The 17,996-nt window shown below is 45.6% G+C and overlaps 1 protein-coding gene across 2 annotated transcripts in view; it reads left to right on the top strand.

Moving 5' to 3' along the window:
• Window positions 1-17,996, top strand: part of RASGRF2 (Ras protein specific guanine nucleotide releasing factor 2) — a 125,455-nt gene that overhangs the window by 68,093 nt on the left and 39,366 nt on the right. Inside the window, exons 14-17 of one of the 2 annotated variants that reach the window (XM_084225951.1) lie at window positions 573-821; window positions 1,569-1,957; window positions 8,707-8,832; window positions 10,098-10,187. In XM_084225951.1, coding sequence (XP_084082077.1) covers window positions 573-821; window positions 1,569-1,957; window positions 8,707-8,832; window positions 10,098-10,187 — 854 coding nt within the window. Of the gene's footprint in view, window positions 1-572; window positions 822-1,568; window positions 1,958-8,703; window positions 8,833-10,097; window positions 10,188-17,996 lie in introns of both variants that reach the window. The other variant, XM_084225950.1, reaches the window with a different exon arrangement.

Below are 17,996 nucleotides of genomic sequence, written 5' to 3'. Positions count from 1 at the left end.
TTGTCACCACAAATTAAAAGTTTTCCTGCATTGATGAAACACAATAGTGCATAAATATTTGCTGCTTTTGTGTTGAGAGGAACTTTGATGCCTTGAGAGGCTGCCTAGAACAGAGGCTAGACAGAGGTAAAGGAATAAAGTAGGGATTTATTAAAAGGCCTCCAAAGAATGCAACTTGGGCAATACAAGAGCCTGGCTGTGGCTACACACAAGATGGACCCCGAGTCAGGAGTTTTCACACTTTGATAAGTTTTGGTCCATGTCCATGCTGGGGTTCAGTGTCCAACCCCAGGTCCAGGTTCTGCAGTCCCACCCTCCCAGGCTGCTCTCCTCCCTTCCCTGCTGTTTGCACTTTTTGGGCCGAAGCTGCAGCGGTGTCCTTGGCTCTGGGGCTGGACAGGGATTGTTCTGTGTGCCTGAGCTGTGAGGAGAGTTGCTGGCACTGAATATGGAGTTCAGAGTTACATCCTAATGCAGTACAGAATCTGGAGAATATGAAGGCTCAAACTGAAGGCATCACCTTTGCCATGATCACTCGTTGGTAAAGTGTTTTATATTTGACTTTTGTGTAGATCTGACGCTCGTCTTCACAGAGATGACATCGACATTTGCTTCAGCAAAACGCTGAATTCCTGCAAAGTGCCCCAGATCCGCTACGCGAGCGTGGAGCGCCTCTTGGAGCGTCTGACGGACCTGCGGTTCCTGAGCATCGACTTCCTCAACACTTTCCTGCACACCTACCGCATCTTCACCACCGCTGCTGTGGTCCTGGAGAAGCTCTCCGACATCTACAGGCGCCCCTTCACCTCCATTCCTGTCAGGTGAGCCCGGGTCAGCATCTTCCTGGGACCTCTCCCTCACAGATTTCTGGTAGAGATATCATGGCCTCCCCTGTTGTTTGTGTTGTGGGCATTTTTCTGGTTATTTTCTGCTTGTAAATAATCTAAGAGAAAGGTTCTTAGTGTGCAAACAGGATGCCAGTTTTATGGAGGGTCTGTCTCAGCTATATGCCCAAGCTTTGAGGGCAAAGTGTCGCACAGATTTTGCAGTGCCATGCAGATTTGCTCAAAACTGAAGCTATTCCACTGAAATCTGTTCAGTGTTTGCTACCATGTGTCACATTCACATAATCTGAAAAAATCCCTTCACCCAGGATTTTTCTCCTGAGAAGCTGAGAAGCCTCAGAGGAAAATGGAAACAAATATTATCTCATTTGCTTCTCCTGTGTTGTGCTCATATGTGGAATGTGTTTGGAGATTGTTTACCCACAGGTGATTGTTTCATTGGATTCTGGTGAGTTGTTTTCTCTCTTTGGCCAATCAGGGCCAAGCTGTGTCAGGACTCTGGAGGGAGTCACAAGTTTTCATTATTATCTTTTTAGCCTTCAGTAAGTATCCTTTTTATATTCTTTGGTATAGTTAGTATAGTATTCTTTAGTATAATACAGTATCATAACATAATAAATTAGCCCTCTGAGAACATGGAGTCAGATTCATCATTCCTGCCTTCATTGGGGCACCTCGCAAATACAATAACCGTGTTGCTCTTTTTGTGTTTCTGCCTCTCAGGTCCTTGGAGTTGTTCTTTGCCACCAGTCAGAACAACAGAGGGGAATACCTGGCTGACGGGAAGTCGCCACACCTCTGCCGCAAGTTTTCCTCTCCTCCTCCCCTGTCCCTCTCCAGGACCTCCTCACCTGCCAGGACCCGTAAACTGTCCCTGACCTCCCCGCTGAACTCGAGGATTGGTGCCCTGGACCTTTCAGCCTCGTCTGTGGCCAGCAGTCCTACCTCAAACTACAGCCCAGCCACGTCCCCGCCGCCCACGGGCAGCAAGGCGCCGCTGGACCTGAGCCGGGGGCTGTCGTCCCCCGAGCAGAGCCCGGGCTCGGCCGAGGACAGCCTGGAGAACCCGCGCCTGGACCTCTGCAACAAGCTGAGGAGGAGCATCCGCAGAGGTATTCCATACCCACGGGGCCCTGCAATCCAGCGTGCTGCTGGCTGCTTCTTACCAGTGGGTGTGGGGTGTGGATAAGTCCCTGCCCTTTGCCCAGGCCTCTGGCAGCAGGCAGCAGCTTTATTGAGGTGGCCAGCACCCCAAAAGCCACTCTGGTTCACAATTTCTTTAATAATGGCTGATTTGGTCTATCGGAGAATGAATTGTTTATTTAATAGACAGAAAACTAACAGATGTAAGACTAAAAACAAGCTAATACTACACAGGAATAAGGACAAAAAGAAAAATTACTAATACATATATACAGCATGAGGTTAAAAGTACCTGTTAATGTTATAGCTAGGGAAGTAATAACACCACTTAGGATTCAATGGCTCTTCTCATCCAGTTGTTGGTGGGGCACACATTGAGATCCTGTCCCTCAATCCCCAGGGAAGCATCCATGGAATCTGTGTCCAGACTCCAGAGAAAAGTCTCCAATGCTTTCAGGGCGTAGGAGGCTTCTGCCTCTGTGGTAACTTGTGTGTCTTTTACAGTTTGTAAAAGAGTCAGGAACATTTTTTTTATCTCTTCCCACATCTGCTCTCCAGACTGAGATGTTGATTCTTAGCTGGGGCCCGAGCCCTTTTGGTGCTGGAGATGATGCCTTTGTGCCTTGCAGCCTGGGTTATCTCTTCCTATCTGCACCCACTGTCTGTGGTAGAGAGGGGAGGACAGTCCGGGCACGCTGCTGCTCCTCTGGTCAAGGTTCTCCTGTGCTCTCTGATCCCAACCCTTTGCTGCTCCTTCCCAGAAGCAGCAGCATGGCAAAGCCACAGGATCACAGAATGCTCTGGGTGGGAAGGGACCTTAAAGCTCATCTCATTCCAACCCACAACACCTTGTCTGTTTTCACTTCAGTGCAGTGTAAGGAGAAAGGCAGAAGAGAGTATTTGATGCCAGTTGTGTTTGCTGAGGTGAGAGATTTTTTAGTTGTACAATGTACTGCAGGAAGTGAAATATTAAGGTAAGAAGAAAGACCTAACAGATTTAACATGTTTGCATAGAGGGTTGGTTTCCCAGGGAGATTCCATCAGTAATCCAAATAAATAATGCCTGTGATGTGCTCGGTATGTCAGTGACATTTGTACCAGGTGGTGTGAATATCACCTGGTTATCCCTCCAGAAGGTACAAGTCTAAAACAGATTAATTGCTCCTGAGCAATGTTTCCTCTAGGGATTGTGTAAGGCACCTTGGAATAGATTTTACTTCCAGAGGGTAGAAGCTGGTTCATAAAAACCTCAGTGTGGGCCTCTAGGGTTGGGAGCATTGTAGTTATAGATGGCAAAGCAAGGAAGTAGCTTCAGTGTCATAGGAAACACAAGTGGACATTATTTCTCCTTTGGGGACAGAGGAATGATCTTCTTAATTGGAATAGAAGTTTGCAGTAATCTTGTTTTATCATTACACTAAAGAGAAAGTGATGCAATTTAAAAATGTTTTTATTATTCCTTTAATTAATATTTTAAAATGGTTGTACATGGCCTGGCTTACGGTCTGAGGAATTTGATCTATTAATCTGAGCAAGATGTAGCTCAATTTTAGTCAGTAGTACTATAATAACAAAACATTAAAGAGAGGAAAGAAGAAAAGGATTACTAAATACAAAGACAAATGTGATTGAAAAGTTGTCTGCTCCCTACTGAAAGAATTAGTGGTGCCCTGTTAATAAATTAGACATTTCATTGTGCCAGGGGATTGTTTTTACAGAATGCTGCCTATTGTTTAACAAAAAAATCCCATTTTAACAGGGAAGTTATCCACTGTAGCATTCTAGGAGTCTGCCTATCAAGAGCAGGGGCCACTGTCATCAGAATACTGTTGGGTTTTTGACCATGGAATGGTCTATGCAACACCTGATCTGCTGACACCTGATGGGATTCACCTCTCAGAGCAGAAAAAGGTTTCTAGCATAGGAACTAGGAGGATTCATCAATAGAGCTTTAACTGGTTTGGAAGGGGGAAGGGACAAAACCAGATAGTGAGAGGCAGTGGGGTGATGCACCAAAACCTGAGGAACTGAGCCCTGGTGGGAGGTGTTTGCTATAACAGACGAGAGCTGAAGTGTTTCTGTTCCAACACACAGAGCATGAAGAACAAATGAGAGGAGCATGGATCCTTGGACCAGTACCAGTGATTTGACATCACTAGCATGAGTGAAATTTTACCAGGATGAGTCCTGTGATTGAAGTGCCCATTGAACAGTTACAGATTCTAGGAAGAATAGGCAGATTAGGCAGAGGGAGGCACTGTATGTAACAAAAGGGTTAGAACGCAGGGAGGTCACAGCTGAGAGCCACTGGGTGGGAATCAAGGGGCAGTGAAAGGATGCAGATATCTCTGTGGGAGTCTACTACAGATCTGCCAGCCTGGACAAGAACACCCATGGAACTATGGGATGCAGAACTAAGGAACCAAGAATTTCTTCTTTGAGGAACTAAGGGATGCCTCCAAGTTAACTAACCAAGTTAACTGCCCTTCTGGGATACTTCAGCTGGTCAGAAAGCAACTGGGAGCATCACACAGTTGGTACAATACACGCCTGAAGATACTAGAATACCTGGATGAGAACTTCATATACAAGTAGTAGGAGAGCTGACTAGGGAAGATGCCCTCCTTGATTTGTTGCTTGTTAACAGAGAGGGCTGTATGAAGGACACGATTGGTGGCTATCTTGCTACAGCAGCCACAAAATGATTTGGTTTAAAATCACTGTTGCTAGGAAGAAAAGTGTCAGAACATTTTTCCCCTTGGACAGGAGTAGAGCAGACTAGGCTGCTCAGGGAAGTAGTGATCAAGATCCCTGGGAAAATTCTTCAGAAGGTGCTGGGGTCCATTAGTGTGGGTCGCTTTTTAGGTATCAAGGGGCAGGCACAGGAACCGGCAATTCCAAAATGCTGAAAGTCAAACAGATGAGACAGAAGGCTGGCTTGGCTGAACAGGGACCTTCTTTTGGAGGTAAAGTAGAAAAGGAAGGTGTATGCCTAGCAGGAGAAGGTCGGGTGACATGGCAGGGCCACAGAGATGGTGCTCTGCAGGGAGAAAATTTTTGCAGCCAAAGCATAACCGTAGTTGAAACTTGCCAGAACTGTGGGTGACGATAAAAAGAGGGTTTTAAAATACATTGGCAGAAAACAGTGCAGAAGTTACATTAGCCTATTGCAGAATGAGGGTGGTTGCCTCACAAATAGAGAATTTGATAAGACAGGGGTAAGGATTGTTTTCCTTACCTCTCTTCAGCATGGGCTAAGGGAGTCCCAGTGCCCTGAGCTGAATGACCATGGTTTGAGAATGATAAACTTACAGCTGATCCTGAAGTTGTAGGGATCTACTGCACTAGCTGCATCCCTATGAATCTATGAAGCCTCATGGGATCCATCTGAGACTAGTCAAAGAGCCAGCTGATGTCATTGTGAGGCTTCTCTCAATATCTCCCAGTCTTGGGAATCTGGAGAGGTCCCAGTTGAGGGGATGCTGGTTAACATTTTCCCAGTTTTCAAAAAGCACAGGAAGGGTGACCCTGGAAACTACAGGACCATCAGTCTCACTTCAGCACCTGGTAAGGTCATGGAGAAAATTACCCTGGGAGGTATTGGAAAATACCTTGAGGCATCATATTACAGAAAAATGGACAAAACCTCCCTAGCAGCAGAGCAGCACTGAGCAGCAGCCACTCCTCATTCAGCTGGAGGCACGAGGAGCTGTCTCCTCCAAATACAGAAAAGCACAGAAAAGGCTCCTGTTCCCAGGCTGTATTGTACAGGCGTGCTCACAGATTCTCCCAGAACAAACATAAGTATGATAATCTTTCCCCCAAAGTCATCAACATATGTTCCTTCCCTTTTCACATGATTTTGTCTGTCTCAGGGGTCTGAACAGTGGTCTCTGGTGGTTGTAGCCCTGAAGTGACTCCATGAGTTAGGTGTTACCTTCCCAAATCAGGAGCTGAGTTAGCTCAACCAATGTAATACGTTATTTTGGAGATGAAAGTGTATTCTCCTGCTCCTCTTCTTGGTTGATGTTTAACGTGATCCCCATTATGCAGTTCCACAGGCCAGTGATTTCACAAAATAATCATTGTCTTTTCCCTACCAGCTGAGCAAACAGATATTCATCTGGCAACAATAGGTCAGCCCGGCTTCACAAGGGGGAGGTCCTGCTGGTCACACCTGAGTTCCTTCTGTGACAGTGTGACACACCTGGGTGACCCAGGAGAGGCAGTAATGTGATCTTTCTGGGCTACATCAAAGCTTTGGATACAGTCTCTCCCAGGATCCATCTAGACAAACTGTCCAGCCCACAGGTGGATAAAACCATTGTGGGCAATGGGCTCATGAGGCAGGCACAGAGCGTGGCAGTGACTGGGGTGACACCAGGCTGGCACTGGTCACTGCTGGGGTTCCAGGGTTCTGTCCTTGGCCCTGTGCTCTTCAACACCTTCATCAGCAACCTGGACACGGGACTCTAAGGAGTACAAAGTAAGTTTGCTGATGACACTAAATTGGGAGGGGCTGTCAACTCCCTCAAGGGCAGAGAGGCACTGCAGAGGGAGCTCAGCAAATGAGGCGTGGGAATTCACCAAGGGAATTTAACAAGGGTTTAACAAGGGATTCTGCACCTGGGATAGGCACTCCTGGCTGTGTGGATGCCCTTGGGAACAAGGGGCTGGCGAGCAGCTGTGGGATGGGCCCCGGGAGTCCTGGTCCATGTCCAGTTCAGTCTGAATCAGCGGTGGCCCGGAGGCAGGAGGGACATCCCTGTGCTGGGGTGTACCAGTCCCAGCATCACTCACTGGGCCAGCCTCACCTCGAGTCTTGGAGACAGTTTTGGGCATGTCAGAAAGAGCTAGAGCTGTTAGAGAGTGCCCACAAGAGAGACATGGGGATACTAAAGGGTCTGGAGGGGCCATGTGAGGAGCAGCTGAGGGTGCTTGGTGTGTCCAGCTGGAGCAGAGGAGATGAGGGCAGAGCTCACCAGGGGCTGCAGATCCTCCTGAAGGGCAGCTCCCATCTCTGCTCCCTGTGACAGGGACAGGAGCCAGGAGCTGGGCCAGGGCAGTGTGGGATGGAGATCAGGAAAGGTTCTGCCTCCCCAGAGGGTGCTGGCACTGCCCAGGCTCCCCAGGGACGGGCACAGCCCCGAGGCTGCCAGAGCTGCAGCAGAGCTTGGGCAGCCCTGCAGGGATGCCCAGGGTGGGACTGCTGGGGCTCTGGGCAGGGCAGGGGTGGCACTGGCTGATCCTGCGGGTCCCTTCCAGCTCAGGGGGTTCTGTGATTCTATGATATTTGCTCATGCTTAATGCTTTCAAAAAATATTGGTTAGCTGTTGTGCATAATCATGGATATTATATATACAGTATGCTGGATGTTTTTACATTAATTGCACAACAGAATATTTATGGATACTTATGTATATATATAGAGAGAGAGTTTTTTCTATGCAAAGGTGAGCAAATTCTTGTGTACTACTTTAGCCACCAATGTGGCTAAAAATTATGATAGCACAGCATATCCCAAAATACAGGCCATGTATTGAAATTGATCACAAACAGCTAACTGCTGCCTAAGCTGTCACATTTTTTCTACACATTGTAAAGTGAACTGGTAAAGAGCAGGTTTTTCTGCCCTAGTGTAGGCAGTGGGCACTGTTGGGGAGTTATTCACATTTCTCATTGTGGTCTGTCAAAACTGGAAGCATGACCTGGGCAGCATGAGGAGCATTTGGAAATGGCCAGAGGCCCATATAAATGCTAAATTGCTGTCAGTGCAGTGTCACACCCCTTTGGGCATCTCCTGCTGAACAGCTTGTGCTCCGTCTGGAGGAATTTGCAGGTAGAGAGCTTTGTCCTGCAGTAGCTTTGTCCACCTGCATACAAAACGTTAATGAAAATGATGAAGTTTAAAAAGAAATCTCATAAGGGGGATGAAAATGGGGAGTCCTGTTGCTCTGATACTGCCAGAGTTCCAAAAAAACCAGCTCTGGCTGGTTTTAAGTCCAGCACAACTGCACAAATACTGTTTCCAAGGACATATTATTGTGGTGATTGCTGTTCTCTATGACTGTCTTACATTTACTGGCTGGGATTTTCACCTTCTTTCCCTGCCTTCAAAGTTGATTGCTTTCAGAGTTTTTGTTTCCCAAAGTTTTTGTTTATATTGAGCCTTATATACACAATGCTTGTGCTGCAGGCAGAGCTGTCATTCACATCAAATGCAGGATGTATTTTATCAGCTTGTTTTCCCTCATTTTGGAAGTAGTGTTAATCCCATTCCTCTTTTTATTCTTCTGATAAAAGAACTCCACCATGGACTAGTCTACTCTCCAGTACTGTTTAGCAATTTTATTGGACAGATTTTGATTACACTTTGTTATTCAACAAGGATTATTTTCCCTAGGTCATAGAACATCTATGAGTTCAAGTACCCTTATTATGTGTGCATGTCACTGCACATTCTCCTGATTGAAAGTGCAGTTTTATCCAACATAATTTAAAACTGACAACTCGCTGGTTTTCATCAAGTTGTTTATTTATGAGCTTTTGTGTCAGTGGTACAAGACTTTCCCACTCCTTTAACTCCATCCAGAGGATAATTATTGCTGAGTTAATGGCAAAGTCTCATGGCAAGTTACAGGCGCGGTACTGTTTGAAACAACTGTAAACCAAATTATGCATGATCATCAGTACTGACTTTTGTTCTCTTTTAAAGCAGCAGTTCTGGAAACTGTGTCAGTGGACAGGACCATTCCTGAGAGCACCTCAGTGGTGGACACTGCAGAGCTGTCCCCGTGCAGGTCCCCTTCGACGCCGCGTCACCTCCGCTACCGGCAGCCAGGAGGTGAGAGCTGTGCTGGCTCTGCCAGTCACTTCCCACAGAGCTTGATCACTGTGCTTGTGATCTCTGCAGGCCAGCAGAAAGCACTAATAATGCTCCAATCATCTGGTTTGCTTGTATTTTTCTTGTTTCTCAGGTGTTAAAAATAAAAGAGCCATTAAAATGTGAAGTTTGCCTGTTAAATTTGAGCAGCAATAATGAGGCATGGAAGCACGTTGAGACTTCAGTATGATTCAGTGTTCTGAAATAGCTCAAGCAGGATGTGCCCAAGTTCAAGTCTAATATTGAATCAGTCCTGTTCTCACAGAACTCTCAAGACTCTGACATATTTTTTTCAGCTGATGAGGGGACATATTTTGGGCACCATCTGTAATCATGAAACACACAACACCCATTGTTGTCAATGGGGAGGGACTGCGTCTGTTTCTTTGTGCAATGCTGAACATTTACAGATGGTCTCACATTATTCATTCCAAAATTTGAAAAGGCTGCTCAATTGAAGAGGAAAAAGAGAGCTGGAGCTCCTCAAATAACTCTCACGTGGCTCTTTGAAATCATTAGCAGGGCTGTGAGCTGCTAATGTCCATGAAGACTTCAAATGCTGCCAGCTCCTGCAGGACAGGTTTCTGGGCAGGTGTCTCATACCTGGGACTAAAACAAAAGCAGACCAGAACCTTCTCACTTGTTGCCAGGTCACTTTAGATTCAAACCAATAGTAATGTTGTGTGATTGGGCACATTTGTGTCAAGAATGCATGATCTGGGAGATGGAAACTGTGGGCAGTGTCATATTATCTGAGTCCTAGTTAGAGATGGTGTTCACACCACTCCCTGTAGAGAAAGTTTGATAAAATCTGCAAAACTCTGCTCATCCTAGGCAGTGACCAGGGAAAATGTGTGAATCCAGTTATCAGAGGATGGTGAATAACCTTAATTCCCCGATATAATTTTTTGTTTAGGTTAATTTTCTATGCCATTGTTTTTTCTTTATATCTTTTTTTTCCCCTCCTATTTGGTGAACATCTTGCTCCACCTGGGCAGTCCCTTAGATGTTTTTTCTATAACAACATTAATTATACTAATGTGGAAATATAAACCATAAGTATGATTAAGATACTTCTATTGTCTTTCACAGAAAATCATCTAACAGTTTAAAAAAATACAATGTCCACAAAGTTACGAACATTACGGAAGATTCTAAATCTTGTTGCTGGTTGATGAAAAGTTTTCAGAAGTTAGTTAATTTTTTCCTGATCTTCTCCTTTACAGTGCAGACTGCTGACAACAGCCACTGCTCAGTGTCTCCTGCTTCTGCCTTTGCCATTGCCACAGCAGCAGCTGGGCACGGGAGCCCGCCAGGTGAGGGGGGGGCTGTGCAGGCAGGTGACACACAGGTGCTCCTCAAGAACACACCTCTGTGTTCTCATGAATGGATGTTCTCATCTCAGCCTGGTCTAGTGGAAGCTGTCCTTGCCCATGGCAGAGCTGAAACTGGGTATTTTTAAGGCCATTTCCAACCCTATTGGTTGATTTCTTAATATTTCTAATTCAGCCTGTTACTGGAAGATAAATATTTAACATGTATGTGGTCTGCTAAACGTCCAGATATTATCTTTCTTGTTTGGATTTTTTAAAATTCACCTACAATTTAGGATTTTATTTTTTTAAATGGGGATTTCTCTGTCCAAAGGTGGTATTCAGTTTTACTTATTGCGAGTGTATACTGTATTTTTCTTGGAAAGCAACTACAGACTGAAGGTATTTAGTGCAACATAAAATACTTGATTTAAGTTTTGAATGTGCTGCTTATCTTGCTGTGTACTCTTTGACATATTAATAACTTCCACTATCAGGGTCCTCTCATAGGTTATGGTGCAAATTGATAACAATTTTTTTAAAGTCTACAAAATCAATTTCCCTTTGGCTTGACAAATCCATAGTTTATTTTGATTATTTGTGACAAAGCACAATCCAGCTGTAAATTCATGCTTGCCTCTTTCCCTCTGGAATGTCAAAAAATTGCTTTGAAGACCCCAGTCTCAAAATCACCCATGAAAATCTGTGTAAGACAGTAAATTATCCCTGGGGATCTCTGTGGATTTTGTATCCACTATGTCTAGAGCTCTGGTCATTAATTGATGGGTGAGAAGACATCCGGAGAAGATAATTTCTGCATGAGCATGGATCACTGCTCCTCTTAGTCTTGTGTACTTCCCATGATCTTTAGATTACAAGACAGTGATGTTCAGTGTTAGAAACTTTATCAGAGAATCATTTAGGCTGGACAATCCCCCCCAGCCCATGGAGTCCCAGCTGTGTCCATCCCCACCCTGTCCCCAGCCCAGAGCTCCGAGTGCCACCTCCAGGTGACACCTGCAGGGCTGGGCACTGCAAACCCCCTGGGCAGTGCCAGGGCAGTTGCTGAGCCCCCTTTCCATGGGGAAATTCCTGCTGTGCCCACCCTGAGCCTGCCCTGGCCCAGCCTGGGGCCGTTCCCTCTCTCCTGTCCCTGTCCCCTCGTGTCACCATCAGTAGAAATAAAAAGCCTCCCAGGCAGCAGGGCAGCTCTGAGCAGCAGCCCCTCCTCACTCAGCTGGAGGCACGAGGGGCTGTATCCTCTCAGAAACTGTGTGTGCATGCTGAGCCCAGGATGTGCTGCTCCCAGATGTGCTGTACAGGCGTGCTCACGGCTTTTCCCAGAGCTAACACGTGTGTGGTGACCATGTCCCTGGATCATTAACACCTTCCCTCCCACCAGCACACACGTCCTCCTGTCCTGGGGTGCCTTTGGTGGCCCCTGATGGCCAGTGACCCCCAGCTGTGTGTGAGCACTGGGAGAACTGGTGCTGCTGTGCCCAGTTAGGAGCAAGGCTGGCAGAGCTGGCCTTGCTCATTAACTGGTGGGGCTTGCAATCAGTGGAGTGTAGTTTCTTACTCCTTTCCTTGGTTAATGTTTATTGTGCTTTGCATTGTGCCCTTCCATAGTCTAATGACTTTGCTCAATGATCACTGTATTAAACCACCAGGTGCAATCCATTCTTCATCTGCAGCATTGTCAGGGAGCTGTGCAGAGCCACGAGGGCCCCCTGAGCATCCTTTCCTTCCCCTGAGCCCCTTCCCAGCTCCCTCAGCCCCAGGAGCCTCTCCAGCCCCTCAGGGCCCTGCCTGAGCTGAGAGGCCAGAGCTGAACCCAGCCTGGAGATGGAGCCTGGGCAGGGCCAGCGCAGGGACAGTCACTGCTGTCACAGCCCAGGGTCCCTGAGCCTTCCTGGCCACCTGACCCCTGGCTCGTGTCCAGCTGCTGTCACAGCACCCTGTGTCCAGCCTGTCCCAGCTTCCCAGCCCCTCTGGGCAGCCTGGGTTGCTGGGGGTTGGTGTGACCCCAGGGCAGGGCCTGGCACTTCCCTTGCTGACCCTCACAGCCACGGCCGTGGCCACGGTCCAGCCTGTCCAGAGCTTTCTGCAGAGCCCTCCTGCCCTCCACCAGATCCACACTGCCACCCACCCCGGTGTCACCCATGAGCCTGCTGGCAGAGCACTCGGTCCCCTGGCCCAGGTTTTGAACAGGATGGCCCAGCACTGCTCCCTGGGGACACTGCTGGTGACCAGCTGTCCCAGCACTGTCCCAGCACTGTCCCAGCACTGCCCCCACTGTCCCTGGGCCACCAGCCAGTCCTTATCCCAGGGGAGGTGTGCGTCTGCAGGCCCTGGGATGCAGCTTTCCCAGGAGATGCGGCGGGAGTCCAGGTGACACATCCACACCTTCCCCTCACCTGCCAGGTGGGTTACCTGGTCACAGGAGGAGAGCAGGTTGGAGCTGCCTTTCCTACACCCCTGCTGGCTGCGAGTGGGGATTTGTGAAGGAGTGTTGAATGAGTTACAGATGGGACCTCTGAGTTTTTTAGATGATGTCGTTTATTTTTCTTATCTTCTACATAGACAGGAAGGGTGGGTTCAGCTCGCATCTTCACTGCATAGCTCACAAGGTCACAAGACCCTTAGTTACAAGATATTTTAAGTATTTATTGACCAATAAAACACTGCCAGCATGGATATTTATGCTTTTGAACCAGTCCTTAAATATTTTGTCTTACAGACTCATGCTACAGTGTGAGCTTTCTTAGCCAATCATGTTATGGCACACAAACCCACAGTGCTGAATTCTAAACTCCTCTGTAACTACTTTTATTTTTTCTGTATCTTAAACTCTAAAACTGTGAACTTTCCTTCACTTTGTTTAACATGTCCCTGCATTAAACTATAAATGCACATTCTCACTCCTAGCCCCTGAGTTTAGGAGCCTTTTCCAAGGTCTCAGATCAAAACCTGTGTTTAATTCCAAGCTTTGGCTTACAGGCCCAAGTTCTGAGAGCTCCCTGCATTTCAGATTCCAACAGCTGGGTCTGGCTCTGGGCTTGTCCTGTTTGTGCTGTGTGATCACACTGTGCGGTGAACCTGTTACAAACTTCTTGTTTAGCAATTTTTATTTGAATGATGAATATTCTCTGCCTTTGGAATCAGACTGCATGAAATCACTGACACAATTTGCTTTATGTATTAACCCAGTACATTTACAGAGTGTTTAGAAAGCAAAAAAATAATGATTGGAAATACTATGTTTTCCCACTAGGAACTAAATCAGTTGAAAAATACTGCTTTTGTACTGTTACAACCACTGCTTTCCAATATTCATAATACTGAAGTATGAGAGAAAATACAATCTTCAATTATGCAGTCATTAGAAGGAACATGAAAGCCTGGGAATGTTGAAAGGGAAAAACAACATTCCTAACATTTGTAAGTTCTTTTTCATGTTGCTGTTTAAGCAAGCTCTTCATTAAAGGTCATTATCCCAAGTGATGTAAAAACCAGAAGGCTGTGCCGCAAATTTGACACGAAAATGTGTGGTTTTGAGTCTCAGAAGATTAGGTTGGAGTTATTCAGTGTCCACCTGAAATGAGTAGAAAAAGTGAAGGTTTCAAACCAGACCTTGCACCATGGAATCACCAGTTTTGTAACTTGGTGCAATTACTCATGGTAGAGACAGTATTAAACTTGCAGAGTCATGAAGTTAAAATTTGACTAAAACAAATTTTATTTATTTCCCCTGTGTGTTTTATCATGATTGTGAGGTTTTGTTTTTTTTTTTTAAGAGTGCCTTTCTTTTTCCCAGTGGCTCTTGGTGTAGTTAGTTTTGTAGGCTGGCCATGACCAGTCAGTGACTCAGTCCTGGGAGTGAATGACATTGCTGGAGTTCTTTGTTTTCTGCTCAGTCATCCCTTGGCTTCCCTGCTGCAGACACTGCGACGTGTGTCATTTACAGTACTCCTACGTGCAACGTGGAGTAGAGTGGCAGATGGAATCCAGTGTTGATTAATACCAAGTGATGCACAGGAGGCAAAACAGTCTGAGCTCTGCACCTGAAAGGGCTGGCTCAGGAGTGAGGATGAGAACAGGTCCTTTCCTGAAATGATCTGGGTGCTCAGCAGGAGCCAGAAAGGTGAAGAAAACATCAGGAACTGTATGGAAAGGAACAGGAGAGGCTAATATGGGACCACAGTACAAATGCAGAATTTGTACAAATATTGAAGGGTATGTACAGTCCTGATTGATGTGAGAGAGTGAGAGCTGAAAATGTTTGGGAGTTAGAAACCAGGGATGGGGTGAGGCATGAAATCACTTCTGTACATGTGAGGTTTAGAGAAGAGAGGCCTGGAGGGTTGATGAGAACATTCTGTAAAAGGGAAAGATAGCAACAGTGGTAAAAAGAGTGGTGTGGGTAAAGGATTGGCCTTAGTGCTCTAAGAGGTCCTTTCCAACCCTATCAATTCTACAGTTCCAAGATTTTCTGCCTTTTCTGACGCAGGATGTAGGACATCAGAGGTTTCCATGGGGCCGGGTTTCGGAATGAGCAGGACTTTGTGGCTCTTTGTGCCATCAGTAGAAGCTCAGAGGTTCTGCTGAGGAACACTCCAAAGGGAACAGACTTGCCTGGGTTCCAGAGTAGAAAGTAACCTGCAAGCATTTTGAGGTTACCAGATTGGAAAAGTAGAAAAGGACCAGCTGCTGCAATCAGCTGGGCGTTGTGGGGCAATATTAGGAGGTACAAGTCACCTGTGTGTCTTCTGTCCTCACTGCTCCCTGAAGCCTTCTGGCCATTTTGTGTTTTAGTGTTGTTTTGAAAATTTTATGTGTTAGTTTATTTAGTTATTTACTTTATTTTGAGGATCTTTGGGGTGTGCTGCTGGTTGTTTCAGTTTGTTTTCCCAGGGTATGAGGCCTTAGCTCTTCTCCACTCCCCATCTCCAAATTCTGGCTGGGATGAACTGAGACAGGCTGGTAGCATACTCACAACAAGGGCCTGTGCTCACACCCTCTCTCAGAACCAGACATGAAGGACTTGCAATTATCTTCAGTGGAGAGCTCTGGCCACAGCATTTCAGCATTGCTGTCCCCCTACAATGATAACTTTATAAAGTGAGAACATGATGTACATTGGCTTTAACTCTCTTTAGATAAGCACCTAGGGGAGCACTGCCTGTGGTGGTCCTGAAGTGTGAATGAAACCTTTCTCTAAATTAGGATGGTTCAGTTTCTCATGCCTTTCAGCAGGTGCTTTTTAACTTTCTGATTTTATTGCTATTATTTCCACGTATTTTACAGTGAACTGCTTTGATGATGTCAACTAAGCTGTGTTGCTTTCCCTATTGTTTAATTTATCTGCTTGGTTAAATATTAATCTCTAGCTATCTTAAAAATATTCTTTCTGTTCTCTTTGAGAAAACTTGCATTTTAGTTGTTTATTTTAACAGCATGATAAAGATAAAAAGAAACATGAAGTGAAAGTACAGAGAGTTAAATAAGGCATCCCATGTGCACAGCTTGGGGCCTGTATGGATGATAATATTCACAGTAGGGATAAATAGAGTAGGTTCTGCCTTTTACATGTCATTTCTCATCTGAGAGATGTGGGGGATGGCTCATGGCTTGCTGGAGTTGAAGTGCTCTGTCACCATTAATTGGCTGTTGCACACCTTATTCTTTTCCCAATTTATAAAAATAGTACTGCAATACTAACAGATTCTCACATAAGCATGGACTTCAGCACTTTCTTCTCCCTCTGTTTATATACCTCTATAAAACTGGTTCCTGATTTCTGCTTTAATCAGTGACAAAATCCACACAGAAGTTATTTAGATCTGCTCCCACGTCTGCCTTATAATATGGAAAAGTCCCTACAGAACTGTGACTGTGAGTGGTCTCATCCTACCAGGTATCCTGCTAATCCCTTGTTTTAGCTTGGCCATGAGTAGTCCTGGAGCAGAGCTGCAGCTGCAGGGAGCCCCATCTCCTTAGGAGTGAATTCCTCCCCTCTCCAAGTCTGTCACACAGCCAGTGTCAAAACAAGCAGAGAGACTGCAAACGTGGGAGAGGAACCTCCTGCCAAAATACTCACCAATCATCTGTAGCCTTGCTGCAGAAATCCTACAGATGTTACAGCAGTTAGGCAAGAGCAGTGTAATCTACACAGCACCCACACAAACCCTGGCACTAGATAAAAACAATTTACATGGAGAATTATTTCTTCCACCTGTGGCTTCTGGAACTTGTGAATTTCCCTGGTTTATTTTTGTACAATTCTTTGAGACATGTTGATGCTTTTCTTTTCATTCTTTATCTTTTTGTTTGCATTTGTTCTGCGCAGAATCAGTGCACAGTGCACATTAGTAAGATATCAGGCATTGAATTTTAAAGAAAAAACACCTTTTGGTGTTTATTTACCAAAACTGCTCTCCCTGCAGGCCCTCATACTTGTTAACACTCATAAGGTATGAAGGTGCTTTCTGTGATTTGAGGAAATTTGATTTTAAAACATCTGAACAGTTCTATGGATGAAGCCAGCTTAGCGAAATAATTCCATTTTTGTTAACAATTAATAAAGTAAGAAGTACTTGCATAAACATAGGAAACACAGAGATTTCTTCTCTCCTGAGAATGTAATACAACTTGATGAAAAGTCATTGATTCCAAAATCAGTCATTTTATTTTGAAATGGTTCTATCAAACATGAGCTTCAAGGACATTGTTCTGACAAAAACTTAAATTCAAGACCTTAACTAATCTAGGGTGATTTTTCTTTACCATTTGTACCAGATAGGTTAAAAGAACACTGCTCATGTCTTCCTCAGCTCAAGCTGGAGGATGAAGATCTCCCCACACGGACAGTTAATATTAGACAAGAAGCAAATACTTCCAGCCAAACAAACGAGCTGTTCCCTCAAGAACACAGCAGCTTTGTTTCAACAGCTCTGTCACACGATTTGAGCTGGTACATTGTATTTCCAGCATGCCTCAAAGCTGCCTTCCTCCTCCTCCTCCTCCTCCAGCCTGCCGACCACGCTGCAGAGAGGGTGCCATTCCTCACCAGAACAAGGTGACATTAAGGGACAGTGGGATGGCAGCTGTGGTTGGCACGAGGGCCTGGCTTCCTCAGGACAAGCATTTGGTTTTTAGGCACATGTGAGAGGCAGAAGGTGAAAAAGATGCAGGGGAAAAAAGAGTGTTTGGGGGAGTATCTTTGACAAATAATGATCTTCTCATAGGAAAATCTGCCCTGGGCTAGTGAAAAGGACAGATAGGTTTAATGTCTCTAATTTTAGTGATTTAAATGGGTGACTAAAATGACAGCTTGAAGCTGCTACACAAAAATGAATTGCATATATATGACCCCTTTCAATTAACTGACTTCCCACATCTCTGGTGCTAAATTACCTTTGGCTTGAGTTAGTTACCTCCTTTTCTTTTCATAAGGAAGAAATCTTAATATAAATTGCCCTCAGTTTTAGGCTAAAAACTGATTTTACTGTTGACTAGAGCATTTTTTGGCATCCTCTGCTTCTGCATAGCTCTCACAGTCTGCCTGCAGAAGTGACCAGACCTTTCCAGCTGCAGCAGATTCTCACTGAAGCCAGTGCAAAACCTGCTCTGTTCATTTGCTGCAGGTGCTAAATGCCAGTAGTATTCATCATCCTTCAGAGCAATGCAGTACACCTGGGCACTCCAAAGTGCCTCCTGGTGCTCCTGCCACGTGCTCCCACTGCCTGTTCTGCCCTTTGGACAAGGCCTTTATTACAGCCTGTGGGTTCTGCACTGATGGACCTGCCTCAG

This window comes from Fringilla coelebs (genome assembly GCF_963513975.1).
Source record: "Fringilla coelebs genome assembly, chromosome: Z".
In the NCBI taxonomy this organism is placed as follows: Eukaryota; Metazoa; Chordata; class Aves; order Passeriformes; family Fringillidae; genus Fringilla; species Fringilla coelebs.
Note: the sequence above shows the minus strand (reverse complement) of the source record. Positions and strands in the feature narration are given on the sequence as shown.